Consider the following 24,210-nt stretch of genomic DNA (forward strand, 5'->3'; position numbering starts at 1 on the left):
CTGATTACTCTAATATAAGAATATTTAGATGCCATGCATTCTATTGATTCCTTTGTGTATCTGTTGTTGTATGTGGATGATATGTTAATTACAGCTAAAAACATGGCTGTAATTAATGACTTGAGGCTCTACTAAAGGGTGAATTTGAGATGAAGGATTTGGGTGCGGCAAAGAAAATACTAGGTGTGGAGATTGTGATAGAGAAGCAGGACGACTATGGGTTTCTCAAGAAAAGTATATTGAGAAAGTTTTGCAGTTATTCTTTGTTGATCAGTCCAAACGGGTAAATACCCCTTTGGCGGCACACTTTAAACTTGATCGAAGCACTATACCGGCTACAAATGAAGAGGTTAGCTACATGAAGACGGTTCCATATTCAAGTGCAGTTGGAAGTCTTATGTATGCGATGGTATGTACGAGACCGGATCTCGCTTATGCGGTTAGTGCGGTGAGTAGGTTTATGGCTAATCCGGATAAAGTTCACAGGGGAGCTGTAAAGTGGATCTTGCGATATTTGTCTAATATATGATGATAAAGGCCATGGTGATGGTCTGGTTGGCTATGCAGGCTCTGATTACGAGGGTGACTAGGTGAAATGAAGATCACTGACTTGCTTTATCTTCACTCTGTTTGAATGTGCAGTCAGTTGGAAGTCTACTTTATAACCTACAGTTGCATTGTCGACAACTAAGGCGGAATACATGTCAATGATTGAAGATATTAAGAAGGATATCTGATTACATGGTCTGGTGCAGAGTTTGAGTCCGAAGATGGAGAAATCGGTGTTATTCTGTGATAGTAAGAGTGCTTTGAGTTTGGCTAAAAATCCGGTGTATCATGAGATAACCAAACATATTAATGTAAGGTTGAATTTTATCCGTGATGTTCTGGAGGAAGACATATTTTCTATTTAGAAAATAGCTACAGAATATAATCCAACTGATATGTTGACAAAGGCGCTACCGACGGAGAAGTTCGAGCACTACTTGAACTTGGTGAATATTCATAGGAGGTAAAGCCCTCTCGGGGCATCTGGCAAGAAGGAGACGACTGAGGGATACTGACGAATCTTTGGCGGTTGGAGAAACTCCAAGTCAATGTGGAGATTGTTAAAACGACTTGGATTTAGCGGTGTATCCGACCCAAAAGCAAAGCGAAATGACTGTTTCAATTGGTTCAATTGGTAGGGTTTCTTTTGGGCTTATTCTAATTAATAACAAATAGACTTATGATTTAAGGTGTTTTTGGGTGCTTATAAATAGATAATTATAGTTACTAGTCGTATGACATAATTATAACTATCTGAATCAGTATAATAAAATCTCTCTGATTTCTGTCCGTCGATGTAAGTTGACACATCGTTACCAAACTACGTAAAATAACTATATTCTTTATTTACTTTCTTTCTCGTTATCTTATAAGATTCGAGAAACAAATACTAGATAGTAAAAATGGCAAAAGAAACGTACCCTCGTAATCAATCAATCAATCGAACAGATCAATGAATTGCCGACGAGATCGACACATTAACTAATTGTTTGTTACAGTGTCAGCGGGCGAGCGAGCGAGCGAGCGAGGTGTTTTAGATTCGTTTTCAACAGAAAAACGGTTTACTGGTAATGAACTAATTGTACAGTCTAAGCCTATATGCCTGTGCCTATCTATGCCTGTTATGTCAATGCCCGCGTGCCTAAGATATTGTAGTATAATCCTGTATCTTTATCTATCCACGATCCATTTCTCTATCGCTCGTGTGGGTGTGGGTGTTGGTGTTGCTGGCAGTTCTTCGTCTTTCTTCCTTCTTCTTCCTGCTCCCTGTCCCTCTCCGCTCCTCTTCCACCTCCTGTACAAGTCGTAGGGCAGCCAGAGATGGTCCAAGGGGCAGGGGCGGCCCTGGTCCAGCCTCACCCAGGGCTTGCCCTTCCCGCTCCAGTGGAGCAGGCTCACCGGGCCCGGGTGCAGAGCCCTGCACGCCCCCGCCACGTTGTCCCCCCCGAGCCCGTGCTGGTTCCACCGGTGATCGATCCCCTCCACCCTCCCCGCGAACACCAGCAGGAACGGGGGCAGCGACCCCAGCTCGTATATCCTCCTCCTCCTCCTCTGCACCCCCATCCACCTCTCGATCTCCTCCCGGAACCGCCCCTCCCTCCACCGCCCCAGCTCCATCACCATCACCCCCGTGTTGAAGTAGCACGGCCGCCGCCCCCCCGCGGCCGCCAGCACCCGCGCCCACCGCGGCTCCGACCAGAAGGCGTCCGTGAAGTACTTGCTGAGATTCGCCCGGCAGTACTCCGGCGCCGCAATGGCCCTTCCGGCGCCGATCCGGGCCTCCCACAGCTTCTTGATGTCGTCGACCACTATGAGGTCGGAGTCCAGGTATATGACCCGCTTGACCGCCGGGTCGAGTATGTCCCCCAGGTAGCCCCGGGCGTAGTTGAGCGGGTTCTCCAGGGCGGATCTGACGGAGGCTGATATCAGGCTGACGATGGCGGCGTCTTCCCGGAAAATGTACACCCTGAAACTCAGCGACGAGTAGATGGACCGGACGAGCCGGCTCAGCACCCGCGGCGGGGCCGGGTCGAACTCGGCGGCTATGAAGTGGAAGAATATGTTCTCCGGGCAGGAGGCGTGGCGGAGGACGGAGTGCACCGCCGCCACTGAGCCGCGGAGGTACTCCGAGTCGAGCGTCATCGCCACGTGGATGATCGAGGCGCCGGCGGCCGGCGGGCATTCGACGCCGTTCCGATACTCCGGCGCCTCGGCGAATCCGAATCGATCGCTGGGGTCGTGGGGAGTAGGAGGGATTCCCAGACAAGTGAACGAGGGCGAGGAAAGGATGAGGAGGAGGAATAATAATACATCGGCGGCGGAGAATATGGAGATGAAGATGGGGGACGGTGACGGCATCTTGAAAAAACACACACACAGAGCACCATACACTACACTACACTACACTACGCTTCAAGATTGCATTAATCCTGTCTGTCTGTCTGAGAGAGTCCCGTGAGATGAGACAGAAGAATCGAGCTAGTTTTTAGTGGGTTTTGGTGTGTTTCATTAATTTGTTGAGTGTTTTGGGGGTTCTGTTGTGCGCACATGAGAGAAGAGGTGAGATGAGATGAGATGAGATGGGATAGGATCTGGGGGTTTATTAGAGAGGGAGTCTTAGGCGCTACCTAACCTTCTCTTACCTAAGTACACGGAGCAGGAGCTGGAGTAGGGGCAGGAGAGGATCGAGAGAACCGCAGGGATCGGATCAGGTACTAAATTTAAATTCAGTCCATTCCATGTTGCTGAATCTCTTATATACTACGTATTATTTACTTTTAATTATAAAAATGAATTATGAAAATGAAGATATTATATATAATTTACATTTCATTCAGCACTGGATTCATATTCTCCGGAACACAAGAGTGAACTAACTGTTACAGTATTTGTGTATGTTGCCCCTTTTATCTATAAATAGCAATCATGTTAATTTAATGAAAGAAGATTAGTTAGTTGTATTTAGAGAATGGCAATGGTATAGGTATAGAATTGGTGGAAATAATGATCCAACCATTAAGGGGGAGGGGGAGCCTCAGCCGATAATTAAGTGTAGGATTGTTGTGTGTGCGGGCGCCATAGCTAAAAGGAAACACAACAATTTGAAAACAAAGAAAAAAAAAAACGCGTCTATTAAATGAACCGTACAAGTAATCTTTTGTGATCCAAACAATTTTTCATCCAAATATAGTCTTTTTAATGACTTTTCGCCTTCACATTGGAAAAGAAAATTATTAGTTATTTGCACCAATTGGGAAAAAAAAAATAAAAATAGTAAAGTTTTAAGAGGAGATAAAAGAAAAGCATGAACGAGGCTGCGCCTATGCCTCTATTTTTTTTTCCTTCTACAAATAAATTATTGCACATTAAACTGCACCACTAAATTATACTACTCCCTCGTTCGTCGTTCAAATATATGTTTATTTTTTTTTTGAGTTGTCATCGAAAAATATTCTTATTTTTTTTAAGTAAAAAATTATTCTATTTTTATACTTTTTTTTCCTATAAAAAGAAAAATTAAAAGTCTTTTATTAAAACTCTTGTCAGATCAAATGAGCATACATTTGAATGACGGAGGGAGTATATATTTTTTATATTCACATATATCAAATAAATTAAATATATAAAAATTATACATGTATAATATAAAAATTATTTGTATTATATTATAATTAAATTTATTAATATATTTTAAATTATTTATTAATCATATATTTCATAAATTATTGTGTATATAATAAGTGTAAAATTGAGAAGAAGAAATTATTTTTTATTGTTCTGAAAAGTTTTTAAAAGTTCACTTCTATTAAAGGATCTTATGTAATATAACAATCAGCGGATCTAATCAAATTTTCATGAGCAAACATATAAAATAAAATTTTATATAATTTTAATACTCCCCTCGTCCCAAAAAGAATTGTCTTGGCACAAGAATTAAGGCGGGTATAAAGTAGAATGTAAAGGACTAAAATATCTTTACCATTTTAAAGAGTACGTTAGAGTCCTAATTTAACTGTATTACCGTTGGAAACAACTTACAAAATTATTCTAAAGATTCAAAACAAGAGCTAATTATAATTAGCTGGTTAGTGTCTCTCGGAGATAAAGCAAATTTCTCTCCCTCTCCCAATTTCTTCTCTTGGCGGACTGACGGACGATTCAGGGTTGAGTCAGTTTCCCTTCCTTCCTTCGCCGCGGCTCTCAATTGGGTCACTTAGGGGAGTCTAAACTGGGTTGGATCACACCTCCTCAAGGCCGCCTGTCTTCACCCGACCCTACGCTCCATGGGACCGCTGATTCTCCGAAATGAAATCTATCGATCGCCTCCCAATCCGACGTCGTCTTCTCCATCCATTTCCGCAAGCGAATTTGATGATTGGCGATATGTTGCATGAACTAATTGAACCCCATTCTTGTTCAGGTTCATTAATGGTTCTTCTTGTTGAAATAGGGGAGACCAGGATCTCTAATTTGATTACCCACGCCGCTGTAAGTTATCCCCAAATTTTCAATTATTTTTGTTCAGTGCATCTTTTCTTGAAGCATTCGGTTCGATTTTGTTGCAAGAGTAATTCGAACGGTTCTTCTTGTTGAAAGAGGAAAGATCCGCATGAACCTAATTCAAGAGGTCGACTTGCCTGGCATTGAGCTTGTTTTGAAAACGAATGTCTCGATTGTTTTGCAATCATATGTCCATCGCAAACTTACGTAGGTTGTATAATGGGATCGCCACAAACCAGTTCATATCGAACCATCCACTCGATTATACGAATATTCACGCGACCCAATCGAGCATGCCACATCTATGCTTTATTATCGAGATTCACCGTTAGACAAACAGGTTGAGTAGTTTGGAGTGCAATCTTATACAATCGATTTCTTGATTGTTCTACCCTCATAATTAGACGATCAACATCATCATGAATCTTTAAAAATTTGTTCATCATCTCAACTTTGTATCCCAATTTATTCATTTGTCCATGACTCAAAACATTACTACGTAAAGCCGAGATAAAATATACCTCCGAGATGAGTTGTTATTCTCCATTCTTGCACTTCAACAAAATTGACCATTTGTTTGCGATTTGAACCTTAGAATCGTCCCCAAGACGAACCTTGACAGTGACTTTTTTGTCCCGACTCTGCAAAGAATCTTCGTGTTTCAATCATATGATTGTTTGCATGCCATTATCAACTTAACAAACATTTTCCTTAGTCTCACCAATCTTTTCAATTATGCTAGGACATACATTCTTCTCATTCAATAGAATAGCAGATTTTTTTTCTCTTCGTAGATTCTAAGTAACAAAATTTGTTCTTGTTTTTGCGTTTCAACCAAATTTGCTTCGTCCCCTTTCTCCTTCCATTACAACTTCGGAGTCGCAGTCTATCTTTATAAGCCTCCAATCTACCGATAGTTATACCGAACATCATGGAGTCAATATCTGAATATTGCTCAATCGAAGCCACCAACCGTAGGTACTTGTCGGGGATTGAATTGAGCAATTTTCTCATAAGAACACCATCCTCAAGTGTCGCCCCAAGGCTGTTGAATTTTGACATCATCCCACTCAATTTTCCGGTGAATTCATCGATAGTTTCCCCATCCTTCATCTGAAGAGCCTCAAACTCACTTTTCAGCGTGTGTAATCGCACCCTCTGCACTCGTTTAGCCCCAAGGTAATGTAACTTCAATGAATCTCACACTTCTCATGCCGTTTTTTTCTTGGCCATTTGTAGTAGAACGTCCTTCGGTAACTCTTGAAAAATGAAAGCTCTTGTTGATTTACTCTTCTTTGCATCGACCTCCATGTTGTCCGGTGGTTCAACGGACTCCCACAACTCTTGTGTGTCCAAAATACTTCTATCCGGATCATCCAAGTGGTATTATTCGAAGACGTTAGTATGAGACACGTGTATGACACACGGTTAAGAGATACTAGCCGAAATTTTTGTTTGAGCTCGACTCGTTTAATAATTTTTTTTTGTTCGTGTTCGGCTCGCCTCGGTCTGTTAAGAGAAATTTTATTTTATTTATTTAAATTAAAAAATAATTAAATTCTGTTAATAATAATTATAATTTTTATCAATAAATTTAAATAAAAAAATAATGAAATATAATATTTATAAAGATATAATTAATTATAAAATTATTAATTTAATTTTTCTAATAAATATTATTGAATATTTACGAATAAATTCTAGCCAAAATATACAGTCGCGTTCAGCTTGTTTAATTTAAGAATAGAGCTTTTAGCAAGCTCCAACAAGCCGAACCAACAAGGTCGCGATCCGCTAATTTTCTGCTAATTTTTTTAGGAGCTCTGCAAAGAGACAAGGGTAGCTACCTTATCTAGGCTAGAATTAGAAATATAAATATTTACTACTGGATAGATGATCCATCATCCAACCCGATCCGACCCATGTAAAATTGATACGAATGGCTGCCTGCCTGAATGCCTGCTGCATTTTATCTTGATACATACATACATACATATAAATATCTCCAACAGAATACAAATACAAATACGAGACAATTCCTTCGGAGATTCTCTCCCTCCCCATCCCCTCCCGCCATGTATGCTTGCTCCCCGCTCTTCTCTATTTCCCATTCTTCATTTTCCCCGGCTGCTGCTGATGGTGCCAACGCTCTCTCGTCTTTCGCCCTAGTCGGCCCTTTCACCCGCTTCCTACATCTGCGCTTATGCTTGTTTAGCTCCACCAAGTATTCTCGCTGCACCGCATCCTACAAGTTTCCGGGTTCGCATTTCCCCACTGAATCCTCTTCTCAGCTCTCTGAAGATGAAAACGAGGTTGAATCCGATGACGAGGATGACGATTATGACGTCGCGGCCGAAGAGTACGGCGCCGCGTCCGATGAAATTGGGGAAGGCAGTGAGTTGGAAGAGGAGGATGAAGAAGAGGACACCGTTTCGGAAGAGAGTGGCGGTGTTGTCGGCAGTGAGTCGGGATATCAAGAGGCAAAGTGGCAGAGGGTGGAGAGGATTAGGAATGAAGTGCGGGAGTTTGGTGAGGAGATTCTTGACGTCGAAGAGCTGGCTTCCATTTACAACTTCAGAATTGATAAATTTCAGGTTCTTCCCTCGATTGATCAAATAGGGAAACGAGTTGGCCTTTGAGCTTTAGTGTTTTTGCTTTGTAAGTTGTGGTTGGGCATAACAACATTCACCTAAAAAGACAGCTTCATCACAGATTGTAGCTAGAACAGTGGTAAATATTTTAGTTTTCAAAAGAAAAAAATGACGGTAATTTCAAGTGTTTTGGTTGCATTGTCTTTGAAGTTGCCTTTACAAAAATATGTATGCTAGCGAAGACTGTAAAATTTTATGTTTGGCTTTTTTGTAGAGAATGGCAATTCAAGCATTCTTAAGGGGTTCTTCAGTAGTAGTTTCTGCACCAACTAGCAGCGGAAAAACCTTAATTGCTGAAGCTGCAGCAGTTGCCACTGTAGCCCGAGGAAAAAAAATATTTTACACTACTCCTCTCAAAGCTTTGTCAAACCAGAAGTTTCGAGACTTCCGGTATGTTATTTTTATTATGTTACTCCTCATGGAAGCTTCCAAGTTATTGAAATATTACTTGGTAATGTTTGGTTTCACAGTGATACATTTGGTGATAATAATGTCGGCCTCCTTACTGGAGATACTGCAATTAACAGAGATGCTCAAATTTTGATAATGACAACAGAGATATTGCGCAACATGATGTATCAAAGGTTATCACACTATTTTGATTCTTCTCAAGTTTCTTCTCTGATTTTTTGTTGATGATCAATTGAGACCCTAATGAAGAATAGATTCTTAATTGTTGGTAATAAGCTTAAGCCCACATCTTATTCTTTGACATTGAAGAGTCATTGTGTTCTCTTCAATGTACCCATAGTTTTCTTCTTCTTCTTCTTCTTCTTTCTCTTTTTTCTTTTACTTATTATTTTTTTTTTATTCTTCAATCATATTATTAGGTACATCTGAGTTGATACATTGCCATTAATATTTCTAAGATATGCTGTCCAGTTCAACAGTTACGCACACTGCACGTTATTTTAATACAATTAATTGATCCTACATCTGTTTTTTCTTAATGGATTAGTTTGTGATTCAGCGTTGGAATGGCTTCTTCTGAAAGCGCACTTTCCCATTTGGATGTGATTGTCTTGGATGAAGTGCATTATTTGAGTGATATATCTCGCGGTACAGTGTGGGAAGAGATTGTGAGTAGTTTTTTGTACGTGCAGAAATTGACAATTTAATATCTGTATCCATTGCTAATCTTTACTTATGTAGGTGATTTATTGCCCCAAAGAGGTGCAACTTATTTGTTTATCAGCTACTGTTGCCAACCCAGATGAATTGGCCGGTTGGATCGGTCAGGTAATTCTATTAATGGTGCTTCAAAAGTTCCTTTAAGAATTCTTGGTTTGATATTTAAATGCTGCAACATCTTGGAATGATGTATGTTTGAATCTTGATTTTGTTTAGAACATCAAATACTAGTATCACTCTTTATCTTATGGTAACTTTTAGTGGTTGGTCCCTTATCAAAGATTGTAAATTTACTTATTAAGTAATTTCCCAACATAACTATTGTCTTTCTTGGTCCATGTACATGGACATGATGGCAGGATTGTATTGTAATAACTAAATCATAGAATTGATCCTGCATGAATTTTCAAACCTGACATTTTTGCCTTGTATTTTCCTTGTTTATCTCCAACAGGTTTCTTAACTATACAATTTACAACTAGCAATATTTCTACTCTCTTTATTGTCTTCTTATCCCTTGCTCATTTTCCTTTTGTATCTGATCCTCTGTTTCTTTTGTGCTGGTTTTCAAGATTCATGGGACAACTGAGCTAGTTACCTCATCTAAGCGTCCAGTTCCATTGACTTGGCACTTTTCAACAAAGACAGCACTGTTACCTCTTCTCAATGAGAAAGGCACTGGCATGAACAGGTGTTTTTTAGCTACTGTGTTACTCTTACCTCTTTCGGTCACAAGTCCAACCCCCACACCACCAGGCCATACCTTACGGGAATATCTCTTTTTTTTTTTATTTTTTTTTTTTTTTATTGTAGGCTTAGCGGTTTTTCATTGTTATATTTCTCCATGAGACCATTTCTATTGATAAGAATAGGATGTTAGAGCAATGTGCATGCCTCTTGTTTCCTGTGGACAGATGTCCCAGCATACACGGATTCCCTCATGTTCAATATTGAGCTTCTTTTGCTGCAGGATATCCATGCTGATCTTGAGAAGTTAATCTCATATGGTTTTGTTTGAGGATGTAGCGGAAACATTTATGGAACTCACTAAATTCGGATTGTTTATGTTTCAATGGAACAGGAGACTGTCTTTCAGCCAGTTACAACTTGATTCATCAGGAGCTAACCCATACAATGATAATTGGTCTAGAAGAAGGAAATCAAGAAAACCTCAGTTTGATGTGCCTGCACTTTCAAAGAATGATATGAATTCTATTCGCCGTTCACAGGTATGGAGAAGTGGTTTTGTAACCTTTCAGTTGATATCTGTATCTCAATCAAAATTATTGTTATTTATGATTTTATTGTTCTAGGTCCCTCAAATTATTGATACATTATGGCAATTTAAAGCACGGGATATGCTTCCGGCAGTTTGGTTCATCTTTAGCAGAAAAGGTTGTGATGCAGCTGTTCAATACCTTGAGCAGTGCAAGCTTTTGGATGAATGTGAGATAACTGAAGTAGAGTTGGCACTAAAGAGGTTTCGTGCTCGGTATCCTGATGCAGTGAGAGAATCGTCTGAAAAAGGTCTTCTTCGAGGGGTGGCTGCCCATCATGCTGGTTGTCTTCCTCTGTGGAAATCATTTATTGAAGATCTTTTTCAAAAGGGACTCTTGAAGGTTGTTTTTGCTACTGAAACTCTTGCTGCTGGAATCAACATGCCTGCAAGAACAGCTGTTATTTCATCCCTGAGCAAAAGGATAGAAAGTGGCCGCACTTTGCTTAGTTCAAATGAACTGTTCCAAATGGCAGGACGTGCTGGTCGTAGAGGAATCGATAAGAAGGGCCATGTTGTTCTTGTTCAGACTCCATATGAAGGAGCTGAAGAGTGCTGCAAAGTCCTTTTTGCTGGGCTTGATCCACTTGTGTCACAATTCACAGCTTCTTATGGGATGGTTCTTAATCTACTTGCTGTATGGCCTCATCCTTCTGTTCTTAACTGTATATTTTATTTTACAAATATCTTATACCATCTTTACAGGGGGCAAAAATTACACGTAGTTCACATGAGTCAAATGACTCGAACATTGCACACACTGGACGAACATTGGAAGAGGCAAGGAAGCTCATTGAACAAAGCTTTGGAAATTATGTAGGGAGCAACGTCATGGTTGCTTCAAAGGAGGAGCTTGCTAGAATAGAAAATGAGATACAGATGCTAACTTCAGAAATTACGGATGATGCTATTGATCGGAAAACCCGGAAACAGTTGTCACAAAAAGCTTACAAGGAGATTTCTGATCTTCAGGAAGAACTAAGGGTATCTCACTGACCAATTTTTTCCGGGGTTAAATATTTCTGTGTGATCTTTACACTTAGATCATAGACTTCTTATTTTATGTGATCTAATGGATTCTATATTATCTTATCCTTTTAGGCAGAAAAACGCATTAGGACGGAACTTCGCAGAAGAATGGAATTTGAGAGGATATTTTCCTTGAAACCAGTACTGGATGGTCTTGGGAATGAACATTTACCTTTTATGTGTCTTCAGCATACTGATTCAGATGGAGTAAGGCATCAAATTCCTGCTGTTTATTTGAGGAAGGTTGATTCTTTGAACACTTCAAAAGTAAAAGATATGGTAAGCACGAATTAATCAAGATTTCCACTCCCCTTTTGGTTAACTTAAAACTAATGATCTCTTTTACTCAATAAAATCACCAAAAGAATGGCAGTGTGACCTATGCTGAAGTTGCAAGCATCCTAGGTTCTTTGACTGCAGGCAATTACATGAAAAATTAGTCTAGCTCATTACGAATATGCTTGGTTCTTCTGGAATTTAATTTACTTAAGTGTTCCTTTCTACTGGTTGGTATTATTTCCTAGAAACTATTTGCGCAGAAGATGAAGTTACAGAATGGCATCTTGGCTCAAAACATATAGTTTAACGTTTTTATGATGATATGTAAGTTTCCTCTTTTAAGTATGCATTGAAGTTTGGTGTTTTTGTATGTTTTTGAGGTACTTCAGTGATTAGGAATCACAATTTCCAAGTTGCTGTAGAACATTGTAGCTGCATGTTTAAATGAAATTTCTTGCTATGTTTTTCTTCTAATTTTCCTGGACCTGGCAGGTACAGGAGTCTGATTCTTTTGCAATAAATAAGGAAAAATTTTCAAGTGATGCCAAATCTGAAGATGACATAGAACCATCTTACCATGTGGCTCTTGGTTCGGACAACTCTTGGTACTTGTTCACAGAAAAGTGGATCAAAGCAGTCTATAAAACTGGATTTCCCAATGTTCCGTTGGCTCTAGGTGATGCTCTGCCACGTGAAATCATGACAAGTTTTCTTGATAAGGAAGAGATGCAGTGGCTAAAGGTTGCTGATTCAGAACTTGGTGCTCTTTGGTCGATGGAAGGATCCCTTGAGACGTGGTCTTGGAGTTTAAATGTACCAGTCTTGAGTAGTCTTTCTGAAGATGATGAGGTAATCCAATTAGCCAATTAATTTCCTGCTTGGGGTAAAGTGCAATTTCTTTCTGGTCTACATTGTGACACATTTGACACTTGTGCTGTATATCCAATTGCTAAATTGATAATAATTTTTCTGCTATGTTATTAGATTTTGGAGTTCTCTGAAGCATACTTAGATGCTGTAGAATGCTACCGGGAGCAGCGAAACAAAGTTTCACGGCTGAAGAAAAAGATAGCACGCACTGAAGGCTTCAGAGAATATAAGAAGATCTTAGATGTTGCTAAGTTTACTGCAGAGAAGATACGGAGATTGAAGACTAGATCACAACGTTTGATCACTCGTTTGGAGCAGATTGAACCATCTGGCTGGAAGGAATTTCTGCAGGTACGATGGATGCATAAACATAATCACACCCCTCAGCAACACTGTTTAGTAGAAATAGAGACCATAAAAGATTCTTACTCGGCTGTTAATTTAGCTAGTGTGGATATACTGCATTAAAGTTTTAGTATCTTTATATATATATATATATTATTCTTTACTATATTGTTTTGGATAAAGGGCTTCAAGCCCCAAGTATAAAGTATTTCTGGCATGGCAATATGCATTGAATATTAAATTAAGTGATCATGCAATAAACCCATACATTGGGTTTCTGGGAATTAATGTTGTTACATACAATATTACAGTGTCTAGTCTCGATGAAAATATAGAATGACGTAGCTTTCTGTGCCTAGTATTCTCTATAATTATCTTTACTTGTTAGTTGTTACACTCATCGAAAGTTTAACTGCCGCTACTGTGTGCTTGGAAAGACAGACTGTTCAAGAAGGCCGTTCTGGCAGCAGTGCTAGTTGTGATGATATGCAGTTATAAGTTTTAGCATGTTTCTAATCTTGTTACTGGCAACTTCACTGTTTTTTGTTCAGATCAGCAACGTCATACATGAGGTCAGGGCCTTGGATATCAACTCGTATGTTATATTCCCCCTTGGTGAAACTGCTGCTGCAATTCGAGGAGAGAATGAACTCTGGCTAGCCATGGTACTTAGAAATAAAATCCTACTGGATCTGAAACCTGCGCAGCTTGCTGCCGTTTGTGGAAGTCTTGTTTCCGAAGGAATTAAAGTCAGATCATGGAAAAACAATGGGTGTGCATCTCTTTGATACATACAAAAAATGCATTAATGGTTCATTAGAACATACACGTAATATTCATGTTACGCATGTATGTATGTGTGTGTGTGTGTGTGTGAAGGGTACTAAAGTGCGGCTTGTTCTGTTTCAGCTACATGTATGAAGCCTCGAGCACTGTTATGGATGTGATGGCATTGTTGGAGGAACAGAGGAACTCACTTATACAAGTGCAGGAAAAGCACGGGGTGAAGGTAAGCAGCTAGGCAGCATTGTTATTGGAAAATACACGTATGGGTTGGTAGTTGGAATAAAACTAACTGCCGAGGGATGGATGGATAGGTACAGTGCTGGTTGGACAGCCAATTCAGTGGCATGGTGGAAGCGTGGGCCTCCGGACTAACTTGGAGGGAGCTTATGATGGACTGTGCCATGGATGAAGGAGATCTAGCCCGCCTCTTTCGTCGAACCATTGATCTATTAGCACAGGTAAGGAGCAGCAGTAGGAGGAGGAGGGGTATCTAGAAGTTTATTTATTATTATTATACTCGGGATTTATTATTAGCAAACATATATATATATATATATGTGTGCATCTTCAACAACATCATCATCATCATATTCATCCGTAGATGTTGGTGTTATTTGTATAATAACGATAATAATAAATAGGTGCCGAAGCTGCCTGATATTGACCCAATTCTGCAAAGCAATGCGGTGAAAGCATCCAGTGTCATGGACCGTACACCCATTAGTGAACTGATTGGATGAGCCAGCCTGCCAATCTAGAGAGAGAGAGAGAGACATTGCAGGCTTATATAAGCTCCAATCTGATCCGAGTCCTTATAGACTTGGTGAGAGCAGCTTCTGCGTTGCATTGCATTACATTAGCTTCTATCCTCAGTATGGGACCATCTTAGACATATCTGAGTCACCCAACGACAAGACTTTCTTTTGTTTCTGCAAGCAAATATTCAAGCCACCAGAATTTGAGGTAGCCTTTGAATCAATTTTATTTCTTTATTTGGGATGAAATTAATTTTATTTATTTTTATATCTGTTCATGTTTTTTTATTTATTTTTAAATTTTTTTATAAATATATTATTGATAATATTTTATAAAATTTATAAAAATAAATACAATAATAAAAAATAACACTGTTGTTAATATAAATATATACTCCCTCAGTCCCGGTGCAAGGTTGTCGTTTATTTTTCCACTTAGATTTTTTAATATCAGTATTATAATAGGTTATAGCGAAAAAGATGAAAATGCCCCTGTTACTATTGTTGGTTACGGACAAAAATGAATATATAAATAAGTAAATACAGATGTTATAATCATTATGAAAAAATATTATATATATAAAAATGTATTTAAATATAAAATATATATTTTACAAATTATTATAGTATTTTTTATTTTAGTATTATATTTTAATAAAATATAGTATATCAAATTTTGTATATAATAAAATAAAATATAAATAAATTTTTTTTATAATTAATTTAAAAATAATTTTATAAAATATTTTTTCCTCAGTTCAATTTCTATTGTCAAGTATATTTGTACGGTTTAGATGATTGTTTTTTTTTGTTATGAACAGAAAAATTTATCTGGTAGAGGTAACAAATGAAATAAAATGTAAAAATATAAAATTTGTGTTTAAAAAAAAATAACACAGTAATTGTTGGACGTTCCAAATAAAAAATTAAGATTGGTTTGTGGACAGAGAAAATATAATTTTAAATATAAATAAAAATATTTATTTTTTAAAAAATAAAAAATAAAATAATATTAAGTGAGTCAAATATTAAAAATTTAATTAAATTAATTTATATTTATTAAATAAGATAAAAAAAAAAAAAAAAAGTTACTTTGTAGCTGCACCGAATATGATATAAAGAGAAGCCTGTCGTTGCGACGTACAAAATACAAATTTATATATAGAAGGTGTGGTGTGTTTACTGTCATCTCCATTTTCGATATTGCTCCATAGCATACTGCAGCAGATCGTCCGGTACGGACGAAGTGGAATGGAGTGGAGTATGGATTTGGCTCCGGCGCTCGCGTCCATGGATGGAAAATGTTCGAGGAGCTCTGCCGCCGGGGAAGGGACCGGTTCCGAGACAACCGGCGCCAACGGAGACGACGGCGGTATAAGAATAGGAGGATTCATGCTGTTTGGTGTGAGAGTCATGATTGAAGGATCGTTCAGGAAGAGTGCTGGTATGAACAATCTAGTTCAGTTCGACCAGCCTCAGCCTCAGGACTCCAACAATGACGTTGCTGCGGGATATGCCTCCGACGACGTCGTTCATCCCTCAGGGAGGAGCCGTGAGCGGAAAAGAGGTACTGGCTAGCTAGCTAGGGCTTACCTACGTTTTCCCTGAAATCATCTATCGATTGAACTCGTCGGATGATTAATCGTGTACGGCAATGGAAAATTGGACTGAGGAATCATTGTGTCTGTGGAGGAGATGATTTGGTTTATTTTATATTTCTCTGCATCTAGGTCTAGCTCTGTAAACTTTGAGTTTTGATTACAACCAGGAGTGAAGAGGAGCACAGGCTGTTCTTGTTAGGGCTACAGAGAGCTGGGGAGGGGGATCTCAAGGAATTATGTGAGAACGAGGACACCTAGTCAAGTGGCAAGCCATGCTCAGAAATACTTCCTCCGCCGGAGATCCAGTCTCTTTGACATCACAACTGATGCGGTGGTCGGTATTCACTTTCACATTACAGATTTACAGCTCTTTATTTTTTATTCTAGTGTTCATGTTTCTTTGCTCCATGTCAGTTCATTCATTTCACTCTAATATAACTAACTACCTGTTTTGCTTTCAATAATATAGATAGCCTTACATGTTTTGCCTAGATTGTAGTATATACATATTGTATCTAATTTATTACATTAGGGCATTGATCAAGTAAGTAAGGAATTGAAGTTGTCTTTTCTTATACTGCACTGGATTTAAATGCCTTCACTGTAGCCATTTTTGAATAACCCTCAACTTCAACTTCAAACACAGCTTGTGGGCTCTTCCTCAACTTCAATTGAGGAGGAGAAGGAGGATCAAATGCCTCAGGAGAACACACCTCAGCCTCAGCCACCACCGCAGAGCCTCCTCCCGAACAATCCTGACAAGCTTCCCCTGTCGTCGTCTTTTCCTGTGGCCATAACTCCACTGGCTGTGGCTGTGGCTGTGGCTGTGGCTGTCCCAATCCCTACAGACAACCACAGCCCCCCCATGGAAATGGAAAACCACCCCTCAATTGGACAAGTCAATCAGCTCACCAATTCACCCGAGCCCATAACTCCAATCCCAATTCTACCCTCTTCTTCTTCCAAAATGACCAATTTGAAGCTCAACAGAGCCACAACCATCGAGCCTCCATCCTTGTCTCTCAACCTGTCTACATCATCCTCACCTCCATCGAACCAGGAACAGTCACCTTCCACACGGCAGGCATTGGCCTTCCAATCCAATAGCTTTAATGGGGGGGGTGGGGACGCCAATGGCAATAGCAATAGCAATAGCATCATCAGCGTGGCATGATGGGAACTTGTTGATAGTGATGTCTGTGTTGTAAAGTGCCCGGGGAAGGCAAGGGGAATCTCTTTCTTTATCTTCTTCAAGAACTACGATAAAATCGTATATTCTATTGCTCCAGCAAGTTGGATTAAACTTGTGAGGATGAGATTTAGTATGTGTATATTATATTGTTTGGGTGATTATTATTATTATTTTGTAATGATTACCTATTGTATAAATTTGGTGGGTATATCTATGATGATTGTAAAGGTTGTCGTTTTCACTCAGCAGGTCCGGTCCGGTCCATCTGAATGTCTTTTATTTACATTACAGCAGTGGTATGCTGCATTCATACTAAGAAAATAGCCGACATGACAAATGCAACTTATATTAAGTTACCACCCTAATTATTTGTCCAAATTGAAAGCAATTACTACTCCACAGATTTGTATAGCTTATTACATCTTCTAAGCATTATGTTAGCTTTCTGACTGTGAAAAACGATTAACATAGATTATTACATAATCAGTTTATGCGCTCGACCAAAGAATACATTATATACTACTATTTAAAAATAAAAATAAAAATCCCACAAGCAATTCTTTAAGTTCCATTGGAATCGAGAGGACTTTTTTCATGAAATTTTTGCTACTTATACACCCACCACTCATATGAAATCTATACAGAGGTATCTTTGCGGTAAGAAAGACTTTCAATCCCCTAATATCCTAAAAATAAAAAGATAGTATGTGAAGATTCAATGCTATGAAAAGATTTCAGCACAAGGGGAAGAAATCAAATGCCGCTGTAAAATTTCCTTCCTATTTGTTAAATTACACAGCATAAAAATATACCATGCCCATTAATTTCTTCACTAGACTAAAAATAATAATAATAATAATAAACAAAGTAAATAAGAAGACATATACAAAGCCAAAAATACTCCATTCCTGTAGGAATCCCCGGTCCAATGTTTGGAGCACATAACTAAGGTCAGGGGCAGAGCAACTCAGAAAAAGAAGAAAAATCAATGGGGCAGACAATATAATCCAGAGAAGAGCAGTGCTCTGCGGTCAAGATTCACATCTATAGAAACATAACTGCAACCACCATGCACTATCGACAACAGCATTCACAAAAAATAATCAGGTGTCTTACGCGTTGTGTCCGGCTCAATCTGTCGAGGAGCTGGGTCGAACTGAAGAAAATTCTGGTCCATGTTTTCCCCAATTTCAAGTATTGCAGCCATGTTCCCGCAGCGATAGCAGTAGTTGGGAGCACTGAAGACTGTCACCACATTTTTGTCCTGCAAATTTGAAATAAACAAGTTAAGCAGTGATACAATCCAAGTGTGTTGTGTGGGTGGGTGATTTCAGACCCAAGACAAACCTGACACCAGTTGTATCCCTCCATGACAAGCTGATGTGCGCGTGAAATTAGGGTGAGGCCATTGGTGTGGTTGAACTGAGCAGCTATGTCTTGTCCAAAGGTGTAGCCAGCTCCGCGCGGTGATATTCCCCAACCACAACGATCATCGGGATCGGACCACAAGAGATCGCACATGGGTCCTTCATGTGGGACCTACCAGTTCATAAACAACATGGTATTCTAAATCAACAATTTTCTTTCTAAGAAAATCAATGTGTCAAAAGCATGCTATACAATTAGAAGCCTAGGCAGTGATTGGTTAGAGTTTTATTAAGTTCTTTACTAGTTAGAAACACTGTTATGCTTAGCTGCAGAGTTCTTATAAAATGATTAATATGTTCACTAGTTAGAGACACTATCATGTTTACTACCAATGACTAATATGTTTACACATCCAGGGAAGCTATACTACCATGCGCTAAAATATTTTTAAATCAATTTTTGCTTATTGTAACCTCTACTCAAATCTCAATTCAAATACATGTACTCGCACATCATACTAGTCTTTCAACATCTATGCATATATATATATATATAAACCTGGGAAACTAATAATAATCAGGTACCTATTATCTCATCCAGTATTATTTAATACTATAGATGAGAGAAATACAAATTTGATTCCATAATATATACCAATTACAAAATTTCAGCATCCATAATTTTGAAGTCTATCAAAGCAACACATTAATTGGCATATTTAAGATTGCAAAGAACCCACCAATTTTAAATAAGAAAAATTCTGATTAAATAGCAAATACAGTTGTCTATTACCGCAAAAAGAGCCTGCACCTGGGTACAGATGCTATACAGGGTGAGGCTCTCAGCCACAATGTTGATGAGTTAATATAATCGACTAGGCATTTACTGTTGCTATATTGTCAAGTATCAAGGTCATGATAGTCAAGAAGAAAAGAACACAGTACACAGCATATAGTAAACAAAAAAATGAGGCTTATAAAAGCATACTATCCTCGCAAACAGTATATACCTCTTGTACACGATCTAAAGCTCGAATATTGTCTAAGGTATCAAGCGATGGTGAAAGGCCTCCATGCAAACAAAAGACCTACAAGAATGCAATGTCAAACACCTAAATACCTAGAGGTGCTATATTAAAACTTTAAAGGTAAGAGGCACGAACAATCATTACTTACCTGACTCTCAATAAGGGCTGTCAAAGGTAAATAATCAAAGAGATCAGTAAAATACTTCCACACATTGGCATTCCCATACTTCCTCAAGCATTCATCATAGAATCCATACCTGGCATGAAAAAATATGTAAATAATCCAGAAAGTAAACAAACTCAAAACAGTATAGTATTTTCAAATGGAAGTCCAGATAATGAATTATAAACAATACACTCTAATCTCATTAGTGATCATATTCACTAGATGATCTGAGTGAAAGGCCACTTACTTCATGATATGAAAGACATTTTATATCAATTAGAAAGCTATTGGTGTCTAGTTTAACTAAAAGCAAAACTAAATTTTACTATAGTATTACCGGGGTGAGTCTAATTGAAGGGAGGCACTCAGAAACATCAAAGATGAGAAACTCTAGGTATGCTTATTCTCGTGATAATTCAATTGTTCAATTACTTACTTTTCGGTTTTGTTTTTTCTCAAAATTATCAAGGTATTTTTGAGAAATTACTACTATTAATTTATCATTTATCCGTCAGTATTTCTTATTCTCTAAATATATTAGCTACTAGCCACATAACTAAATATATCGACATGTGAATGTATCTGAAAAGACTTGATCATGCAACTTAATTTGAGGACCATTATGTCATGCCAAAGCTCACTGGCACCATTGTGCATTCAAACTTTAATAAGCATGTCGTACAAATATTAGCAGAGTACTCACACTTGAGTAATTTGTCGACTTTCGTGATTGCCCCTAAGTATTGTGATTCTATCCCGATAACGAACTTTTAGAGCCACTAAAAGTGTGACAGTCTCCACCGAGTAGTACCCACGATCTGCATTAAATGCATACTTTATAAGATGGATATTGTACATTTCCATAGAGCGACAAGTGTTAATGCGGTAAACTCAATGTTAATAGAAGGGAAGGGACTAACAAACAAAAAGAAATACAAAACTCTACCAACAAATAGAAGGAAAATTAAGAAAGATGATATCTAAGTGGCGTGATGCTGACGCAATTGTTCCTGATATAAGATAATTAATGTTTCTTTTTTTTGTCTTTTGTAAGAAGAATATTGGAATGTTGCGTAAAAAAACGGTGAGTTACAAGCGTTGGCTCCTTAGGCTTGTTACCAAATTAAGTCTAAGAAGTGTCCATTAATGATATATAACCTCATGCCAACGGAAAAACCTGTCGAATAAAGACACTAGCTAAATAAGGAAATGTAATAAATAGAGAGGCACGGCTGTAACAGAATTTTTAAATTGCGTAAATGATCTGTGGTACCCGTTATTTTTAATTGTATATGTCAAAAAGCACCAGCAGTATGATGACGTGTGGAACTATAAACTAATAACCATTGTTTTGTCTAACAACAACATGGTGACAACAAACCTATTCTGCAGTTGTCAATAAAATCAAAGGAAAGAGCAGCTGACAGTGGTCAAATTGGTTTGAATAATGACTATATTATATATGAAGTCTCATAGTAACGTAAAATTGGAGTACATAGAGAAAATGCAATCTCAAACTTAACAAGATATAAGCATCTCAATTGCATTCTAATCACCTATCATTTGTCTCGTACGAACAACAAAGAATTTTGACGCTCAACATCATCCAGAAAAGAATACAACATAATTGGCTTGAACCCAAATCACCACCAACCATTGTCAATTTCCAAGCTGCCTGTGAACTTCCAGCATTGCATGGAACACAATAACTAATCTCCTATTGCTAGTTTGAAGATAAATGCAATAAAAGCTAAGAAAATAGCTTGCTTTGCATTTTTGGATGAATCAAAACAACAATTTGCTGGAGGATGCAACTTCCACTGGCAATGTTTTCTCTAAGTCTCCTTGTAAATTAAACAAAAATTTTCAAACTGAAAGTTAGGCACAAATGGCGTATCAATCAAGACACCTTAAAATGCTATGTATACCTAACACTCAAAACGTTGATTTAGCTTAATAACCAGCTCTATATTGACCTCGTTCAACAGCACATCCTCCATTCAATATAGAAACCCTATATCATACCCTATCAGGCAAACACATATCAGGAAACATGTTTTCTCGCGAAATCACCAAACAAACCACCCCGAGAAAAGGTAAAAAACTCACCGACGTAGTCACCCATGAAGAGGTAATTAGTATCCGGAGCGTTGCCACCAATCCGAAACAGCTCGATCAGATCGTAGAACTGGCCATGGATATCACCGCATACAGTAACCGGACATTTCACCGGCTGCACGTTCCACTCCTCCACCAAAATCGCCCGCGCTTGATCGCACAAAACCTTGACCTCCGCCTCCGACAGCGGCTTGCACTCCATCAATTGCTCTATTTGCCGATCCAAATCCCCATCACCCGGCATTTTTTCTTCCAACAAACAACTCCCTAGCTCTCCGAATCCTCGCCGGCACCTCAATCCAGATACTCAAATTCCGAAAACAACGAAAAGGGCACCGATACCGATCGGCCGGTGGACCACCTGAGATCTGGATTTAGAAATTTCACAACAAAGAGAGAGGAGGAGGATTTTGAAAAACAAAAAAAAAAAAAAAAAATTGTAAATACTTTTACTATTTTCTATTTCTGAGATTGTTTTCCCATTTTTTGAGACTCCCCTCTTGTAAATCCAGAAATGACAGCAAAATACTTTTTAAGCAAATATGAAAAAAGATAATTTAATTCTCGTTATTCCTTTTTTTCTTTTTTCTTTTTTCTTTTTTTCCAGAAGATGTAAAAATAAGGAAGAGTTGGTAGATCTGTGACTGCCAGAAGAACATGTGTATGCGTATCGTATATATACACTACTACATATTCGGTTTATTGCTGAAACGCCAAATGAAACTCAAATGACTTTCAAATGCAAATGCAAATGCAAATGCAAATTGCTGACCAGCTTCTTCACATAATAATTTTTGTAATAATGATAAAAGTAAGCTATATTTGATAAATTAATGTTTAATATATACAAATTATACTTTAATTACTAGAATTTGATTACAGATGTTTGGTAAATTATATATTTAAATAATTTTAAAAATGTAAAAATTATACTATATAATAATAAAATAAATAAAATTAACAAAATATACACAGCTTACTTTTTTTTCTGTTAGAGTTTGTGATTTTACTAAAATTTTAAATAATTTACTCGCACATTTTTAGTTTTTACCTTAAAATAATAATTTTGATTTGAAATATGATATATGTATTAATTGGTTAATAATAATAAATTATAATAGTATTATTCTTCTATTTAAATTGTATTATTAATAATTTTAAAATAAATTATAATACATGCTTATAATTTTTAAAAATAGAATATATATTTAAATATTTTAAAATTTATATTTTAATAAAATATATGCAATATGATATATTTGATAGAGAATAAAATTTTATATAATATAAATAAATAAAAATATATTTGTATATTTGTTTATAATTAATATAAACTATTTTTTTATAAAAGATGAAAATTTTTAAATATAAATAAAAAACATAGAAATAAAAGAGTTTTGAATAATAAGAATGATATTATATATTATAAAATTAATTTATATTTATTAAATATATTTTAAATTAATAAAGTTTACTATAAATATATAAAATAGAAAATACATCATTTGTTAAGGGGCATAAAAGTATTACCATAATTTTGTTTATATAATACACAAAAATGATAAAAACTATAAATAAATACTTAAAATAAAACACACACCACAAACAAACCGTTTTCTCTTTGAAGTAGCTGAGGTGTTGTATACTTACGTTTTTTTATACTCGTATTGAAACATTCCATTTATCATTTATTTTTAAATATTATATACTCCACTATTTATGTTTAAACTTTATTTAAATTTTAAAAAAGAAAATCAGAACCGAATAAATTAAATAGTTGCTATATAATAGTAATTTACATAATGAGCCCATTAAAATTACAGTCCAATAAGAACTCTGAAATTGGACCGACCCAATTCAAAAAGCGGCCCAAGTTATGTGCGATGAGCCACTTCATTTCATACTTGGAAGCAGCATCTAATCCGACGGCTCTGATGTTTGTAACGATGAAGATGGACGGTCCAAATGTTCCAACGTCAATATTTAAAGTAAGGTCGCCGAAGCTTAACTAACTAATATGCAACCCTCTCCGTTCTCTAGAATGTTCTCTCTTTTGTCTCCAGAATCTCCCGTAGTAATCGGAAAGGAAAATGGTGCGATGCAGTATGGTGCGGTGGTGACATTAGAAAGAGCAGCCGAGATGTTGGTTTGCATTTAATTTGGGGAATTGGTTGTGGTTGATTTTGTATGTGTGCTTGTTTTGGTACATCTTTTGTAATTGTGAGTGCAGCAGTAGCAGGAGGTGGATTGAAGCGAGATTGAGACGGTTTCTGTCCCTGCTTCTGTTGTTGTGTTTTTTCTGTACGAGTATTGACTATCAATCAAAAAAAAAAAAGAAGGTAATTTAATACTGCATTTACAGCTAGCTTACTACTACAACTAAATTATTTGTTTTGTAATTTAATACTTACACTGCGAACAAAGTAAGTGTGTGTGTTGTTTGTTTGGATTGATTAGTCGAGAAGGATATCTGTGCAGATAAATTAGATGCTGCAACATTGCATTGGTCGACCAGATAGAAGATCTCTTTCATTTCATCTAGTGCAAGGTTTGTTTTATTTAATTAT

General features: G+C 37.4%; 4 protein-coding genes across 5 annotated transcripts; 2 read left to right on the top strand and 2 right to left on the bottom strand.

Annotated features, from left to right (window-relative positions):
* Positions 1 to 1,495: 1,495 nt before the first annotated feature.
* On the bottom strand, positions 1,496 to 2,790 carry LOC127261927 (probable galacturonosyltransferase-like 9). Its single transcript, XM_051290368.1, has one exon. It carries the CDS (start codon positions 2,689 to 2,691, stop codon positions 1,720 to 1,722), a length of 972 nt encoding a protein of 323 aa, XP_051146325.1. The 5' UTR covers positions 2,692 to 2,790; the 3' UTR covers positions 1,496 to 1,719.
* A 4,279-nt stretch (positions 2,791 to 7,069) lies between these two features.
* LOC127261735 (DExH-box ATP-dependent RNA helicase DExH15 chloroplastic) lies at positions 7,070 to 14,439 on the top strand. Its single transcript, XM_051290085.1, has 16 exons — positions 7,070 to 7,643; positions 7,915 to 8,090; positions 8,171 to 8,284; positions 8,671 to 8,779; positions 8,853 to 8,939; positions 9,404 to 9,522; positions 9,913 to 10,060; positions 10,145 to 10,744; positions 10,813 to 11,091; positions 11,209 to 11,415; positions 11,908 to 12,264; positions 12,400 to 12,636; positions 13,182 to 13,402; positions 13,540 to 13,639; positions 13,728 to 13,874; positions 14,058 to 14,439. Exons 1-16 carry the CDS (start codon positions 7,125 to 7,127, stop codon positions 14,154 to 14,156), a joined length of 3,519 nt encoding a protein of 1,172 aa, XP_051146042.1. The 5' UTR covers positions 7,070 to 7,124; the 3' UTR covers positions 14,157 to 14,439.
* Positions 14,240 to 17,373, top strand: LOC127261736 (proline-rich receptor-like protein kinase PERK9). Its single transcript, XM_051290086.1, has 4 exons — positions 14,240 to 14,379; positions 15,386 to 15,738; positions 15,940 to 16,110; positions 16,419 to 17,373. Exons 3-4 carry the CDS (start codon positions 16,045 to 16,047, stop codon positions 16,944 to 16,946), a joined length of 594 nt encoding a protein of 197 aa, XP_051146043.1. The 5' UTR covers positions 14,240 to 14,379; positions 15,386 to 15,738; positions 15,940 to 16,044; the 3' UTR covers positions 16,947 to 17,373.
* Positions 17,374 to 17,802: 429 nt separating this feature from the next.
* LOC127261834 (serine/threonine-protein phosphatase PP2A-2 catalytic subunit) lies at positions 17,803 to 22,288 on the bottom strand. Of its 2 annotated transcripts, XM_051290247.1 has the most exons (7): positions 22,091 to 22,288; positions 21,635 to 22,011; positions 20,229 to 20,343; positions 19,508 to 19,616; positions 19,342 to 19,419; positions 18,312 to 18,503; positions 17,803 to 18,228 (listed from the first exon to the last, which is right to left on the bottom strand). In XM_051290247.1, exons 2-7 carry the CDS (start codon positions 21,885 to 21,887, stop codon positions 18,055 to 18,057), a joined length of 921 nt encoding a protein of 306 aa, XP_051146204.1. In that variant the 5' UTR covers positions 21,888 to 22,011; positions 22,091 to 22,288; the 3' UTR covers positions 17,803 to 18,054. The 2 variants fall into 2 exon arrangements, with proteins under 2 accessions (XP_051146204.1, XP_051146203.1); XM_051290246.1 differs by having other exon boundaries at positions 21,635 to 22,288.
* Positions 22,289 to 24,210: the final 1,922 nt, after the last annotated feature.

This window comes from Andrographis paniculata, unplaced genomic scaffold (assembly GCF_009805555.1).
Source record: "Andrographis paniculata isolate CXL003 unplaced genomic scaffold, ASM980555v1 Contig64END, whole genome shotgun sequence".
Taxonomy (NCBI): Eukaryota; Viridiplantae; Streptophyta; class Magnoliopsida; order Lamiales; family Acanthaceae; genus Andrographis; species Andrographis paniculata.

Coding starts and splice junctions, on each gene's coding strand:
- LOC127261927 (XM_051290368.1), bottom strand. CDS start 2,691: ATGACGCTCGACTCGGAGTACCTCCGCGGCTCAGTGGCGGCGGTGCAC.
- LOC127261735 (XM_051290085.1), top strand. CDS start 7,125: ATGTATGCTTGCTCCCCGCTCTTCTCTATTTCCCATTCTTCATTTTCC. Junction 10,061..10,144: donor ATTCTATTCGCCGTTCACAG/GTATGGAGAAGT, acceptor TTATTGTTCTAG/GTCCCTCAAATTATTGATAC. Junction 12,265..12,399: donor GTCTTTCTGAAGATGATGAG/GTAATCCAATTA, acceptor CTATGTTATTAG/ATTTTGGAGTTCTCTGAAGC.
- LOC127261736 (XM_051290086.1), top strand. CDS start 16,045: ATGCTCAGAAATACTTCCTCCGCCGGAGATCCAGTCTCTTTGACATCA. Junction 16,111..16,418: donor CACAACTGATGCGGTGGTCG/GTATTCACTTTC, acceptor CTTCAAACACAG/CTTGTGGGCTCTTCCTCAAC.
- LOC127261834 (XM_051290247.1), bottom strand. CDS start 21,887: ATGCCGGGTGATGGGGATTTGGATCGGCAAATAGAGCAATTGATGGAG. Junction 19,617..20,228: donor AGTCGACAAATTACTCAAGT/GTGAGTACTCTG, acceptor TTTTCATGCCAG/GTATGGATTCTATGATGAAT. Junction 18,229..18,311: donor AGGGATACAACTGGTGTCAG/GTTTGTCTTGGG, acceptor TCAAATTTGCAG/GACAAAAATGTGGTGACAGT.